General features: G+C 42.8%; 1 protein-coding gene and 1 long non-coding RNA gene across 16 annotated transcripts in view; one reads left to right on the top strand and one right to left on the bottom strand.

The window, feature by feature from the left end:
• The window catches only part of LOC112640912 (uncharacterized), a 46,501-nt gene extending 30,946 nt beyond the window's left edge, over positions 1 to 15,555 (bottom strand). Inside the window, exons 1-3 of the long non-coding RNA XR_007411524.1 lie at positions 15,236 to 15,555; positions 14,958 to 15,099; positions 938 to 1,031 (exon numbers count right to left, since the gene is read on the bottom strand). This is a non-coding gene — a long non-coding RNA (uncharacterized LOC112640912). The remainder of the gene's footprint in view (positions 1 to 937; positions 1,032 to 14,957; positions 15,100 to 15,235) is intronic.
• Positions 1 to 15,835, top strand: part of LRRC8B (leucine rich repeat containing 8 VRAC subunit B) — a 79,412-nt gene extending 63,577 nt beyond the window's left edge. For 3 of the 15 annotated variants that reach the window (XR_007411519.1, XR_007411514.1, XR_007411512.1), the window contains 6 exons: positions 6,256 to 6,563; positions 6,992 to 7,066; positions 8,974 to 9,084; positions 11,056 to 11,301; positions 12,627 to 12,949; positions 15,042 to 15,173. Coding sequence is in view for 3 of the 15 variants with exons in the window: in XM_049111713.1 (XP_048967670.1) it covers positions 6,256 to 6,563; positions 6,992 to 7,064 (381 nt within the window). In the remaining 12 variants the exon portion in view is untranslated. Of the gene's footprint in view, positions 1 to 799; positions 5,574 to 6,255; positions 6,564 to 6,991; positions 7,067 to 8,973; positions 9,090 to 11,055; positions 11,302 to 12,626; positions 12,950 to 13,374; positions 13,642 to 15,041; positions 15,238 to 15,663 lie in introns of those variants that run through there. The other 12 variants (XR_007411513.1, XR_007411518.1, XR_007411516.1 and 9 more) reach the window with 12 other exon arrangements.
• The last annotated feature ends 414 nt before the right edge of the window (positions 15,836 to 16,249 follow it).

Here is a 16,249-nt window from a genome sequence, read left to right as displayed (position 1 = left end):
TGGATGTCTTTTCCAATCAACTTTCACAGATGCCCTGTGGCTCGCTTAGAAATTCACGTGCAACGGACCGACCACATGGGGGAGCAGCTCCTTTGAGCAGCTGGAGGAGTTGACCTAATTTCAGGCTATTTATCATATTTTAAATTATTTCTCTGTGATACATGATTTAATTGAAACTGCCAGAGGGCAGGAAGAAGGGTAAATACTCACAGAAGTGCCTATGTAGAGGGAAATGAAATGTGTGCGTCTATATGATCATATCTTCTTGTCTGTGCTTCTGTCGAATTTTTTCTTTTCATAGAATGAAAAGAAACCCTTAGAAATAGCCTTGTGTCTGTACTCACAATGTTTTTGAGGATATTGCTCATTACACTACACAGTAACTCTTTATGAGGACTCTTGAGAACAATTTACTTCTGATCCTCAGCCTCAAGAATAATTACGATTTTCCTAAAATACTGTTGTTGTTGCTTTTTATCCTAGAGGCAATGAGTAGGTGACTAATTAGGTTGTGTTTGAGAATTGCTTGTTGGAATGCCCTGAATCAAATCTTTTACCCACCCACTTATACAACAAGAGTTTAGGGGTGCTTGGGGGCATTAGTACCCAGGTCAAGTCAGGACATTCTTAGGTTTCCTTTTTCTTTTCCATCCCCTTCACATTTATCATCATTATTCTCCGTATTCCTGTAAATGATCAGAAGTGTCTGTGGGAAAAGGTAGGGGTATAAATAAGTAAATGCGTTGTCGTAGGCCATAGAACACCAGTTTTACTGGCTGCTTTCTTTTCCCCTTTCCAGATTGAGATGCTACCAGATGGGCTGTTTCAGTGCAAAAAGCTGCAGTGTTTACTTTTGGGGAAAAATAGCCTGATGAGTTTATCCCCTCACGTGGGTGAGCTGTCGAACCTTACTCATCTGGAGCTCATTGGTAATTACCTGGAAACACTTCCTCCTGAACTGGAAGGCTGTCCGTCCCTAAAGCGGAGCTGTCTGATTGTAGAGGAGAACTTGCTCAACACTCTTCCTCTCCCTGTGACAGAACGTTTGCAGACGTGCTTAGATAAATGTTGATCCAGAGAGAAAAGAATTTTTAAAAGTGTGCCTCCTGGGCTTTAAATGAGAACTAAAGTTTCCTAAGTTATAAAGATGAAAAATGGGTAATAATTATGACTTGACTATAACCCAATGTCTCGAAAGCAACTCAAGTGTCTAGCCCTAAATTAAACAGGTAAAAAAGTGTTAACACTGAACTAAAGTTTTGTGAATAACTGATCTTTAACTTATTAAGATGTGAGACGTACTCTTCGAGGGTGGCATGGGGGACATGAAATTACTGAATCTCCGCCTTGAGGTTTTTACCTTGAAGATGCGATATCCTTTCATGTCCTTCCCCCCAGTCCCTAGTACTTACTTATTTGCACACTTGTTTTAACTGGCTTCTTCCTGTTTTGATATTTATCACCTAGACCATAAATTCATCAATATGTCCTTGATGTATACTCAACACTGTCTTTGATCTATGGTCTTAAATATTTTTAGGCAGGGTGTACATTGTGCTTCGCAGAATTCCTTCTTGGCTTGATTTTATTTCCTGTCCCAGCCCACTCGAGTCTTCCTTCACCTTGTTTTCTCTTAACAATGGCCAATCCTAACAAAAGCCCCCAAACGAGGGTGAACCCTGAGAAAAGTGCCTGCCTTTGGCCCTTCCATAGAAAAGGACAGGGTACTTAGGACAGGTCACCCTCGGGGCATCCTGAAAATTACTATTTCCTAAAATTAATTCAGACGTATCAGCAGAGCCTTTTTTATTTACTAATAATTTTTCTATTAAATGTAAAACATATACTTTCTATGGCATAATCTTGGATTCAAAATCTGTGAAAATAATTTTTGTAAGGTACAGAGAACACCTGCATTTCTTTAAGAATTCACTGTTAATATACTTGGTTTGGGCTGCTCTCGAGTCGCATATTTGTGTGCATCCTGCTCCAGAATGTTTTTCTACTCTGCAACTAATTACTTTTGGATAACAAAAGCCTTGTGTTTCTGCCCTAAAATATTTGGGGGGTTTCCTTATAAGAGGATGGCCACATCATCTACCTCTCTCTTCCCTAGTTGCTGTGCTATTGTACGGGTACAATTAATTACTTCAAAAACTGTGATGGAGGGGAGAGGTACAGATTTGAATCCTTAAAGTTGATTTCAAAAACACTTGGAGAAATTAAGGCTTACAGCAAAATACTTTTCTTCAAAATCTGCATGATCTCTAGATATGATTATAATGTAAAACATTCCACCTCGATTCAGTATTTAAGAATTCTCAAAGCTCACAAAAAAGTATATCCATTTAACTGAAATTCATCTCATGCCTTTGTCTAACTTCCCTGGAATACATTTTGCTCTCTCTCTCTCTCTCTTTTTTTAATAAAGAGCTTTGTGTTTAGCCTTCTATTATCATGCATATTGTAAAATGAATAAAATCAATGGACTCATTTTGCGGAAATGTACATTCTTACCATGTTTTTCTCTAATGGGTCTAGGCATTATGATGCCTGTCTCATTTTGGATGTTAACTATGAAGTAACCTATTAACTGCATCTAGACAAAACTGGAAAACATTATGGGTGAATACTGTAAGCATGGAATTATGATGTGTGATATGTTGTTTCTTGCTCTGCCCCTCCCAGAAAGATGAAAGTGAGTCTTTAAATGATAGCAAAATGTAGCTCCCCTCACCTACCACACACCCCTGAACTGACACTCAGAGAAAGTAATTGCTTGTGTCAAATGTAAATTGAATAATATGAGCTATAAAACTGTAAACACCAAAAGCTGCCTAAAACATTATTTTTATTCTGAAGGAGAAAGAACAGTGTAAAAATGTTAATTTTTACCAAAACTTGCCTTTAGTCAGAACATTCAAGTTCTCAGGGACCCAGGCATAACTGATGAAACTTTCTTCTAGGACTTTAGAAAACACATTCTGACTATATCTAGGGTTTTTGTTATTTCCATTTTTTTAATGTAAGTTAATGGCCATTTTAATGTTTCACAATAAAATTGTCATGTGTACTGATTGCAGTGTTGGATAGGATTTATCTTAAGTTTTTGGAATATGGAATACAATGCATGGAGAGGTATTTAAATGTTTGTGGCCATATAATTAGCCATCGTTTCTCTGAAAAACTCCACCCCCCTCCTTAAGAAGAGTTTTCAAAACAGATTTCAGATTTGCTACCATTCTCACAAACTAGAACTTCTCCACGGCTAGGCACACTGGTTGTGTTCACCCGCAAAAGTCATTAACTAAATCTTCCTTATCGCTTCTCTCAATTTCTGGAAGCATATTACTTACCATCAGGATCAATAACGAATATTGTAAGCTGCTTTCCAAACACTAGGGTATAGTTACTGGTACAAATCTTGTTCCTTGATGCCATAGTCTTTAGATTTCTGTTTTATTTCAATCTTACACACCAGTGTTTAGGTAGCTTTTGAAATAACATAGCCTCGATGCAATGAACTCTGAGACCACCACTTGACATTTGAAAATGTGGTGTTTGATGCCACCTTTATTGCATTGTTGGAGCAGATCTTCATTTTGCAAGTGTTCATATCCATTTAAGAGGATTTTCAATGAGGAAAATGAAGTTTATTCAATTATGACACTTCAGTTGGCATATGATTTCCAAGAATGCATAGTTCATTTTCAAAAAAAAAAAAAAATAGATGGGGATGTTGTTCAGAACAAAGTTGATGACTTATGCCAGCAATGGCATAGGTTCGTTTTATTTGCATACGCACACAGACACACACAGATGAGCTTGTGCACACATAGAGACACGCACACCATAGGCAGTTCTGAGCACTGCTGGTGAGGTATGGTGTTCTCTCCCTAACCTACATTAGGATACATCTGTGTGGCACACAGATACTGTGTTTTCATTCTTCATCCTCAGTCTTAATTTTTCTCCCTGGATGTCACCATACTTCACTATCACTTAACAAATGTTTGTGTTAAACAGGGTAAATAGAGATCCGTAGGCTCTCAGCGCTGTGGCGTGGCTTCAGTTTGTGTGGTAAGCTTACTACTGTGCTGTGGTAAGCTGCAGTGAGTTATTTGCATAATATTATTGTTTGAGAGTGACAATATTTGTTTCTGTTCTTCCTGTGTTTCATGATTCAAATTTTGTATGTTTAAGTAGAATATTGCATAATGATGGGTTCAGAAACCATTAAAATAATCAAACAGTTATTCTGTGGGTTTATAGCTTTATTTCCTTGTGTTTTCAATAAAACGCTCCTTCCATCTTCACATTCTCTTAGCATCATCCTAACTGCATAGGTATGTTGCTTCCCCTCTCTACTCACTCACCTCCTTAAAGTTGGTCAGCGCTTGTATATAACAGAATAGATTTGTGCTAAAGAACTCGCACTGATACTTGAGCATGTATTTATTTGGGGGGAAGCCAGGGCCTTTAATGAGGCCTAATTGAGTAGTTCCATTTTACCCATCCCTGCAGTATTTAGAGCTGATTGATTCCATGATTTCTCATCCCTACCAAAAGCATGAGAATATAACTGTAAGTCCACTTTGTTTCCAGGAACTGTATATCGCATCAAAATCTGTGTTCATTTCTTTCTGGAAACAAGAGGAAGGCCGATGGGAGGGGGAGGAGCTACTTTGTATCCTCGTTTGAATTATGAAGACATTATATACGTGAAATGGTATAAACTCATGACTGTTGGAAAATGTCCTGGATATAATTATTTCTTATCTTCAGTTGAATGTGAAAGCAGTGAAAACCTGCAGACCTGTTTAATTGGTTTCTTCCTGTTTCTGGTCCATCACTCTTACATCCACTGGGAACTATCTGCTCAGTACCTTTGGTAATGGACAACATTCTCCTCAACTTTTATTTTAATATGAACAATTTCATCAACACTAAAGTGTTAACACCGACTATATTAGCTAAAGTACTGAGTTGAGATAGCTTCCAGTTGAACTTAATTCATGTTTAAGTTTTGCATTTGATTTGTATAATACACCACTGCTGAGAAAAAAAAATTATGAATGCCTCCTGCATGTTCTATATTATCTCTAACAGAGATGGTGCAATTTAAAAAATATAAAGGGGCATAGAATTAGAATGGATATGTTTGTGCATATGCGTGTTGTATGTAAACCTAAATATTTATGTTTAAATATTTTTAAAGCTCCTCAAATGTTTCACTCTGTGTGAAATAATGGGCCAATCTTGGGTAGAGACATTTTCTTTGGTTAGCTTCACGGTGAGAGCTGGCATTATCTTTGTCACATATTTTGAAACATGTACGTAACCGGGTTTTGCTTCTGGTAATGAATTATTAGAAAATATAAGATTTTTTTTGTAAGTTGAATATTTCTGGCCCTCAGGTTTACCATGTAAATCTGCATTTTGGTGGTGAATCCCTTTGCCTGAGATTCAGTGGTTTTTGGTAACCTTTACTGTTTTAAAGTACCTTTTGTGTAAAACAAAGATTCAATTTTTATAACAAATGGCAAATAAAAACAGATTAAATGTTGGAAGAAGTTGACTGTACTGATTTGTGCCTGTGCTGTTATATGGTTACATCATTCACCAGATGATCAATTTTAGATTTACGTGTGAATCTCATAACAAGAGTTGTAGTTTTCAAAATATGCTACAATGATCACAAAATAACAAGCCCCCAAAAAAGCTGGATTGATCCTAGACAACGATCTTTCTAAATAGGTCAGTCTCTCCAGTGGTGCTCATCCTTGGGGACTGATGCTCACAAAGCACCCCAGTTCTCCCTCTCTTCTTGGCTCTCATTTCTCCATGCACTGTTAGTTTAGCACTAACACTAATATGGACCAGATCAATAAGAAGTAAAGAACTGCAAGACAAAATTTTAAGAAGCTTTAGTAGGGGATCCTTGGGTGGCTCAGTGGTTGAGCATCTGCTTTCGGCCCAGGGCCTGATCCTGGAGTCCTGGGATTGAGTCCCACATCAGGCTCCCTGCGGGGAGCCTGCTTCTCCCTCTGCCTGTGTCTCTGCCTCTCTCTCTCTCTGTCTCTCATGAATAAATAAATAAAATCTTTTTTTTTTTAAATAAGCTTTAGTAAAGGGGGGAAATGGAATTATTGGGGGAAATAAGCATATGATAGTTCCTTCTGGAGACAAGACTTTCTTCTCTGTCTCCCTCTCAAGCTCATACCCACCCCCCAACCCCCCAACTTACCCTTTCAGGGGCACATTAGAAAGCTGATAAAAGACTCCTCTCTGCTGGAGGACAGAACTCTATGTAAACTGAAGCAGATTGTGAGGGAAAGTGATGCTGCTGACACCAGATGGCCGGATTTTACCCTGGAAATGCGGTACTTCAAGAAAGGCGTGGGCCCACCTCGAAGCTTTGGGAGACCCGCTGAGGGAAGGAGGCCAGCGTCTGACGTAAGACCTCAGCAGCCATTCGGGGACTGCCAGGGCCTCCAGGGCAGTGACCGGGCATGCAGAAGCCACATTCCCTTCCACGCTGCAACCTGCCTTTCCAGCATGCGGTGAGGGAGGGGTGAGGCTGTGCCCCTGCTGTTGCGGACACGCTCCCCTTCTCCTGGGGTCCTCTCCAATACTGCAGCCTCTGTCCTCCCCTCCCCCCCGGGGCTCTGCAGAAAAGCTGGTTATCCAGAAGCACAGAGGCACACCTTGAACTCGAGCCCTCTGTTCACAAAAGAAGATAGATCTGATGCCAAAGAAAGATGAGAAAGAAAAAGTTCATTTTCTAAAACGCATAAGTTTTTTGTTTTTTGTTTTTTTTATTACAATCTCTTCACCCTGTGTCGCCTCCTCATCCTCTGGACTAACTAGAATCATAAGTCCTGCCTCCCAAATACCAATGATTCTATAGGACTGCCTGTGTGCTACTCAGAAGCTTTTCAGATTATTTCTTACAGTAAACACCTTAAATTTTGTTTGCCTTTTTACACAGGTCTATTGTTTGTGCAAGTAAGGCCTGCCACACACCGTTTTTTACTCTCTGCCTCCCTCTGCTGCTGAGCTGAGAGTAAGTCAAATAGAAGTTGACTGGCTTCTACTTCCTCCCCTTTTTATTCTGTTTCTCCTCGCCTTGCCTTTATCAAAGGCAGCCCCCCAAGGTAAGCTCTTGACAATTCAAGGGCCCCCACTTAATCCCAGTGACTCCATCTCAAATGAGATGCACTTGGAAAGCCCCATGCAGAGCCCGACACCAGGACCAGACCAGGTATGTGGGGGCCCTGGGCAGGTAAGAATTTGGCACCTTTTAAAAACCTGCTTTGAATATCTATTCAATATGCATTTGGTAGAGATAAGGCAATTGGTCTTCCATTAGTAAAAGTCATGAACTTTGGGGGCCCTTGAGTGGCTCAGTCAGTTGAGCACCCAACTCTTGATTTCAGTTTAGGTCATGATCTCAGGGTTGTGAGATTGGGCTCCAAGCTCAGCATGAAGTCTGCTTGTCCCTCTCCTTTTCCTCCTCCCCTCACTCTCTCTTCTCTTTCTCTCTTTTAAATAAGTAAATAAAATCTATAAAAATTTATAAAGCATAAACTTTTGTGTCCCTAATTATTCCCTTCTCCCAAAACAAGACTCTCAAGAGTAAGGGACAGCTGGAGGCAGGGGTTGTAGGGCCAATGAGAGTTCTCAAGGCTCATAGCATTTCTGTCAGACACCTCGGGTGAGAATCTCCTCCCAGGCCCCCTGAGCAGGCCTGGCAGCTGCTGGAGTTCACCTCTCCTTTTTCCCCTTGCAAGTACTGAAGCACCTTACTCTCCTAGCCCCCACCCTCTCTCCCTTTCCGGATCTCTCTCCCTCCCTCTTCCTCTACCCCTCCTCTGGTTGTGCTATTTAGCATTTTCCTAATTACATACTCCATGCTTACATATCCTCACCCATTACTAAATGCCATCTTTGAGAATATTAAGTCATACTAAGAACGACATTTTAGCTTGTGCTCACCAGAATAAGTGTCTTTTGCTTAACAAGATGCTCCCCTCCTGAAAGGTGGTTTCTTACCATAATTTCAAATTCCAAATAAGAGACTTCAATATACAGAATGGGAGTAAGACCAATTTGTATTCCTCAGGCCGGTAACCTAAAGAATTGCATATGGAAACCTGACTTAAGGGATCCCTGGGTGGCGCAGCGGTTTAGCGCCTGCCTTTGGCCCAGGGCGCGATCCTGGAGACCCGGGATCGAATCCCACATCGGGCTCCCGGTGCATGGAGCCTGCTTCTCCCTCTGCCTATGTCTCTGCCTCTCTCTCTCTGTGTGTGACTATCATAAATAAAATTAAAAAAAAAAAAAAAAAAAGGAAACCTGACTTAACTGGTCCCCTAATTCCAATTAGTTCATTGGTATTAGTTCTGTGTAAATTAGTACCTGAGGCAAATGTTTAGACCCCAGGAGAACCAAATGCCCCCTGTGTGAGTGGCGTCTTCTAGCCTTTGCCTGAACCGGGTTTGGATTCACACCCTTGTCTTGGTGTCTCTATAGTGCTTCCCAGGGAAACCACCTAGATCATTGTGGGGAGAAGAGAAAAAACAGTCCTGTCACCCTTTTCACAACAGATGGAGCCAGTCTCTGGCAATTGCTCTGTGAAAAGGAAAAGCCTGAAGAAGCAGCCAAGTGGAGGAGAATTGACTCAGTCTGCATCAAGCGGCTCGAGGAAAGCTTCCCAGGCTTGTGATACCTGGGCATCATCAATACATCATGAACCACGTTAATGATTTCAAACTGAGAAAAGATAAAAATCTAATTATTTTGTCCATGCTCCTTCAGCTTGATGTCCACGCCAAAGGGGAAATAGCCTAGTGGAACAGAGCAATAATGTTATTTAGCACCTGCCACATGCCACGTACATAGCAGGCTCTTATTCTGTGCTAGCTCGATCCATCCAATGGTCTTATTTGGTGTGTTATTCCTATTTTACAGATGGGAAGACAGACTTGAAAATGGTAACATTTTCCAAGGTCTCATGACTGTTCAGAAGAGGAATCCTATTCCACCTACAGGTCTGCAAAGCCTGTTCCTACAGAGTTGTAGGTAATGAGCACTTGACCTCAGCACTGTGTCCTCTTGGGCCCCCCGTGGAGTTTGAAGGCTCACAGATGAGGCTCTGGTTTTCAGAGCTCACTGCTCTCTTCCCTTCACTGTAAGCCCCTTGCTTCCTCCTGCTCCAGGTCTGTCCTACTTGTTTTCTCCTGAGCCAATGAGTCACTTCCTGTCCATTTCATTTGCTCCCTCATTCCCAAATGTAATTCTAGAATTTTAGAACTTTCCAGCTGGAAGGAACCATATAGACTTTTCTGAAGAAAACCTAACTGGTTCGTTTGAGATCACAGACCCACTGTCTGAGGGAGCTGGCACCTAGCTGTTTGTCCCCTCCGTTGAGTACTCTTTGCACTCTGTGGGCTGGTCCTCAGAAGCACTGAAAATCTGTATTTAACCAGAGTGGAAGGGCTGAGATTAGCACCCAGGCCACCTCCCTAACTCCAGTCCTGTGCCTCTGCTAACAAGCTGCATTCATCTGAGCTGCGTCTTGCATCTTGATAACAACCCCTCCCTGTGCACAGTGCATTACTGGGCGCTAAGCACTTTAGGTTCCTGTCCCCATTTCACCTACAAGAAAACTAGGCTCCAAAATAGACATCTTCAATAGTCACCATATTGAGCATCTGCCATAGGCTTTATAAATATCCTTAATGCTTAGAACATACTAAGATAGGCATTATCTCCACTTTAAATGGAAAAAGAAATAGGTCCAGGCAAGTTAAATGACCTATTAGGTTCTATAAGAGATTGCCTAGGTTTGGGCGGAGCCAGGTTTTGAACTGGGGACTCTGTAGCACTAAATCTCCACTTGTTCTATAGTGCACACTGCCATGGTCGTATGGCAAGGGTTGTGAGTCTAGCTGAGGATTTCGGCATCTAATACGATTTTCTATCCTTTATGATGTACGGGCTCTGAATAATCTGGAAAAAGATTGACATACATACACGCACATGCACAGACACAGCTTCAAACACCCTTTAGCGTAAATATAAAACTTCATCCAAAGCGCGAATGTATTTTTAAATGTGGTTATTTTTGAAAAATGCTGTTTTTATTGAAATGTCCTAACCTAAACCCTGAGCACATTTGCAATCATTAGGAGAATGGCATGCCACTGTGAATTTTGAGTCCTGTGGGAGATGTTGGATAAAGACCCTCATCCCGTTAAGAGGAGTTGTTGACATTTTGGTTTTTGTTTCAAGGTACAGATGAGGCTCACAGTCAGTTTGGGTCTTACAACAGAATTGCAGTTTGACTCTCCGAGAGTCCTGGTTTATTATACGGAAATGCTGGCAGACATTTTAGACTTGCAAAATGACTACCAATCACGGTGCAGGCTAAATTCGTTCTGCTGATTTAGACATTTGGAGGAGCGGGTTATGCTGTCCTTATTGAATTCATGCCATGCTCCAGATAAGAAGCTGTGTTTCTCACCCCAAGCTGATGGTGTGTCCCTCCCTGGCTTTGCCTTTTAGCTGAGTGCACAGCTGAACATGGAAAAAAGCCTTAACCCAAGCAAAGAACCCACTCCCTAAAGCACTGATTCCCTTGGCATTTGCCTTTGGCTTCTTCAAAATGCCTGCCTTTCAAGGCAAGTGGCATGTCGGGTCAGCTGTCTCCGGAGTCCGTGCACACAGTGGGACTATAGTGCTTACATGGTGCCTGTCCTCCACTCTCCACTGAGCTCTGCTAAGGAAGGGAAGCTTACTTACCAGACAACTTGGTGCAATCACATTAGTTGTTTTTATATTCTTCTAGAAGATGAAAGAAATTAGCCCCTTTTTTTTTTCTGGTGGTAAGTCTAATTCCTTCAGCTTAGAAAAGAAGCTCCATGGGGAATTTTTTTTGCAAGGATGGAAATGAGCCAGATGGCTTGGGTGCTGTCTCTGCATAACCAGCGGAGACCCTGGCTGGGCCCATGCCTGAAATATATGTAGGAAAATAACACATTTCTCCCTCAGGGTGAGCTGTGACTCGGGGAATCTGGTGGTGCTGAGGATGCTGGAGGCTGGCTCATCAGGGGAGAGGATGTGGGCTCCCTGTGACTTCTGGAATTTAGCATCTGCCCTCAGGATGGCATTTCCAGCATGATCTGCATATATCAGCATGCTCAGGGGCCGGGCCTAACTGAGCCTAATGAGAGGGTGAACTGAGGTGTTCCCTAGGGTGCCTGCGACTCTACTGTTCTGATCTACATGGAATGCTCAGTGAGTAGGAACTGTTGATTAGGGTTAATGTTAATTTTCTTAAGAGTTTGAGTACATCATACATTTATTTTTGAGCTTTTGAAATGACTCATTTTTATGGCATATGAATAAGACTTTTATTCACTAAAGGACCTAAAGCATAATAGCAAACGAAGGAGGTTGGGATTATTTTAAAGCGCTCCCTGCCATGCCTCCGCACCAGGAGGGCCTTCATCACGCTCAGGCTACAGTTCCCAGTAATGACAAATGTCCTGAGGTTGCACAGGTGAAGAGCTGTCCTGTGAGGTACTTGACCCTCTTGGGCTTTAGCCCCAAAGCCGGAAATCTGAGCTAACCCATCACCACTGGCACTGAGCCCAGAGTCTGACTTGGGGCCCATGGATACCTCCAAGTTTTCAGTTCTCGGGTTTCTGTTCCATGGGGCTCTGGGCCTCAGTGTCCAAGCAGCAGACACGCTCAGTGGGAGAGCCGTACCTCCGGTCTTAGTTGGGCTGGGACATGTCGGCTTCTCCCTGCATTTAGGGTACAGCTCCAACCGGCTGCCAGCTCCCACACCAAATCGTGTGGCCGTCGGCCTCACCGGCCCTATGTGGGCTGTCCTGGAACTGTGTGCTGTGCACCTCTCCTCTGTGCCCTGGTGCCCAGCTCAGGACTGTTCCAGGGCTGGGCTTGGGCTCCCTTGTGTCTCAAAGAAGAGAAAGCAAGATCATTGTCCTACACAGGCGGCCAAGCAGCAGGCTACCGGGAAGGCGCTGAGCTCCACCCTGGCTTGGAGTCCTCTCTCCACCAGTCACATTTATATCTCTGAGCCTCAGTTTCCTCTTCCATAAAATGTGAACTCTAGTCTACAAATATCAAGTGTCCACTCCTACAGCTGCTGCCCTAAGTGTTGAGGATTCAGTGGGATCAACGGGGACAAGAGAAACAGGGCCCCATCTTCATGGCAGCATGACTCTAGGAGGATTCCATGAGATTATCTAAAATGCTGAGCCTCCTGTCTGACCCTAGTAGGTGCTCTCTTCGGGTTAGCTCTGATGACTTTTCCTCCAAATATGGTAGAAACTCTCTTAAAACCAGCCCTTTCCCACCTCGATCTTGCATATGTATTCTTCTTTGCCTAGAAGGCTCTTCCTTGGTCCCTTGGCCTAGCTAACTCCTGTTCATCCAGTTCTTGAGGTAAAACGTCACTTCATCAGTGTAGCGCCTCCCCAACCAGGTCCATGTTCAGGGTCCCCTGTCGTGTGTTCTCATTGCAACTGACACTCTACTTTGAGGTATCCATCACCTCAGTGACTTACTTGTTAAATGTCTGTGTTCCTGACTAGATTGTAAAACTGGTGTGGACAGCATCCGTAGCTACCAGAAGTCTTGGCTCCCGGCTTTGAGATGCTCAACAAGTATCTGACCATCTGACTGGCTGACATGTGAATGGGATGTTCTCTTCCAAATGAAAAAAGTATCCTGGATCAGAAAAAGGAGAACCTCAAACATCAGGAGCACATGGGCCCTTTCTTTCCTCCCTCTCTTCTCTGGCCTAACATGAAGAGGAAGGATAGCCAAGAGATGGCTGAAAAAACAGGCCTTGCCCTGGGCAGCACCTACACGTCCCTGGAGGCAATTGGGTAGCCAAGTCACAGTGAAGAGGATGGTATGTTGGGTTGCCCATTGGTAACAGGATTTATCCATCACCACTCAGGGCGCTGCTGAGAACAGGGCAGTAGGAGTCTCTTTTGGGACCATGTACCATAGTCACAGCATTAGCTGCCCCCACCCACAACCAGGCAGTGTGATTTAAAGGAAAAAGCCTTGTCTCTGTAACCAGATAGAAGCTTGAACAAATTAAATCCAGCGCCACATGGCCAGAATGACAGCACAAATGTAACTGTGTTGACTTCATACTGTCAGGCGGTATGAAAGGTGTCCCCAGCCTCAGTACACTGAGAGAGAGACTTCCGCAAACACAGTCGTTTACGTGTGACTCACTGCAAATGTTAATGTTCTTGACCTTTGGGGCCCTGTGGGATTTAACACAGCAGCAATGTGACCTGACCCCAGTGGTTTTCTTTTGGCCAGAATCCAAATGCTCTGGGCAGTGCTGGACTTCCCACATGCATTCCTGCAAGCCCACCGTATGGAACTACGTGGCAGTCCTCTTTGCCAGGCCTTTCTTCAACTTCCATGTGTCTTTGCCCACGCTGTTCTCTCCACCAGAAGTTCCTTCCATCCATGGAAATATGTAATAGTATCTGTCATCTATCTACCTGTCATCATCTATCTGTGTATCTGTCAAGCCTACATTTATTCTTCAAGACGAAGATGAAATATCATTTTGTCTCCAACACCTTCTCCTACCACTTTCCTTCTCCGAAATTGTAGTTAGGTGCTTTTATTCTGAATAACTATGTAATGAGTTTATTTATAGATTTCCTCCTCACTAAACTGATGACAGAAACCAAATCTTGTTCCTTTTTTTTTTTTTTTTTAATCCCCTTCAACAAGTACAGTGTGTCGCATGTTGCAGGTGCAGAATAAGTAAATGGCAGAAAGCCAGGCATCGGCAAACTGTGTCATGGGGCCAGTGGGTTAGCCAGGATGCCTAACTGCAGAAACTACTAGTGGGTACTTTTGTGGATAGACTGTGAAAACGATAAAGTCATTGAAGGCTTGTGGGCAAAGAAACAGCATAAGGAAGTAGAACATTGGGTACAGTATTTGAAGGTGCAATGCGTATGCTGAAATTAAAGGATGAATATCTTACACCCATTCTACAGATGAGAAAACTAAGGCTCGAGGAAGTTAAATGTTTTACCAAAACACACAGAGCTAGTAAGCAAAGCAATCTGCTTTAGTAGATCTGATTTCAGATCTGATTTTAGACGCTATGCAAAAACTCAACCAAATCTGGAAACGCTCCCTTGAACTTGGGTGCTCCTTCAGCACTTGACTCTACTACCTCTAATTCTGTATCATAGTGAAATAAAGTCCAGCATTGCATGCCCTAAACCTCGGGCACCCCACCCCATCACAGAAATCTCAATCGCACATACACGCAATTCTCTGACTTCAGGCTGAATTTTAGGGTCGAACACATCTGAAAACGTCTGTGTGGTTCAGAGTGAACTCTGAAATGAAAAGTTCCCACCCAAACCACTGAATAACATCCTGTTGTTTTCATCAAATCTATGCAGTAACTCCTTTGATTTGGCTTTCGTTTGGAATAATCTGTCCATTGCCATTTTTCTGAAACATTCAGAACAAGATACAATCTCATTATGGTCGGCTACATAGAGTGGACCTTTCAGAGCATAAAGAAACATCTGTCCTCCATCTGCAGTGCCTAGAAAATAGGGCTTTCAATGGAGTACATTGTAGGACGCTAACGCTTTTTAAAAGGCAAAAGATCTATTTCTACTAAAATCTCAGTAAATGTCTCTAACAGAGTATTTTCATCTTACAAACTGTTTTCCAAAGAGCATTTCAAAGAGCAGAGGGTTTAAGAGCATAATCTCTAGGTTCAGCCAGACCTGGTTCAAATACTTGTTCTGTCATAGACTAGCTGCGTGATCTGAACTTAGGCCTGATGATTTTAAGTTTTTCTGGGACATAAAATAGATTTTAAGTTTTTCTGGGACATAAAATAGAATCATAATACCTACCCGAGGCGATACTGTTTTCAAAGAGATGGGCCACAGCAGAGCACGAAGTAAACACCAGTTCTTGTTTCTGCTTTGTTACTGCAGTTGTTCATACCAGGGGCAGAACGGCCTGATTTCCGCTGCAGTTGAAAGAACACGGCATCTGGAACGAGAAGACCTGAATTTGCACTCCACCTCGGCCCCGCTTACTAGGTGTGTGACCTTGGGGAAATCACGGAATCCTTCTCCACGCAGCTCCCTCATCTGTAAAACAAGGAAAATAAAAATAGCTAACTCACCGGTAAGGATCATGAGGTGCAAATGAGGTGGTTTATATGAATTCACTTTGCCAGCTGCTAAGCTGTGTGTGTGTGGACTTGTTATTGTTAGTATTGTAGACTGAATGTTTGTGTCACCTCAAAATGCAAATGTTAAAACCTTAACCTCCAATGTGATGATATTAGGAGGTGGGGCCTTCTAAGGTAATTAGGTGAGGTCATGAGGATGGGGCCTCCAGGATGAGATCAGGGTCCTTAAAGAAGAGGAAGAGGGGCACCTGGCAGGCTCAGGTGGAGGACCTTGCAACTACTGATCTCGGGGTTGTGAGTTCAAGCTCCATGTTTGGTGTAGAGATTACTTAAGTAAATAAAAGCTTAAAAAAAGAAGAGGGGGAGGAAAAGCTCAGAGCTCGCTCGCTCTCTTTCTCTTTCTTTCTTGTGATGGGCAGGAAGTCAGCCAGGAAGAGAGCCCTCACCAGGAACTGAATTGGTGACACCTTGATCTTAGACTGCAAACCTCTGCAACTGTGAGAACTCTTTACTGTTTAAGCCACTCAGTCTATGGTATTCTGTTGAAGCAGCCCAAACTGTGACAATAACACCACCAGAACTGAAGAACATACCTAGTTTTTGTTTTTGTTTTTTTTTGGGGGGGGGGGTGGATTTCGATTTATAAAAATCTGAGTGGAGCACCTGGGTGGCTTAGTCAGTTAGGCATCTGACTCTTCACTTCAGCTCAGGTCCTGATCTCAGGCTCGTGGAATCAAGCCCTGCATCCAGCTCCACACTCATCTCGGAGTCGGCTTGAGATTCTCTCTCTCCCTCTCCTCTGCCCCTCCTCCTGCTTGCACTCTCTCTCTCTAAAATAAATAAATCTTTAAAAAAACAAAACAAAACCTAGTTATGTTCTTGAGTGATCATAAACTGACTTCCAGTTAGCCACAAAAGTAGGGATTCTGGGGATGGACTAAGGCAGCGCACATAAAAGTAGAATGTCTACTCTTCCAACAAAACTTCACCATCTCTGTGTCTGTA

Source organism: Canis lupus, chromosome 6 (assembly GCF_003254725.2).
Source record: "Canis lupus dingo isolate Sandy chromosome 6, ASM325472v2, whole genome shotgun sequence".
In the NCBI taxonomy this organism is placed as follows: domain Eukaryota; kingdom Metazoa; phylum Chordata; class Mammalia; order Carnivora; family Canidae; genus Canis; species Canis lupus.
This window is presented reverse-complemented; position numbering and strand designations above follow the sequence as displayed.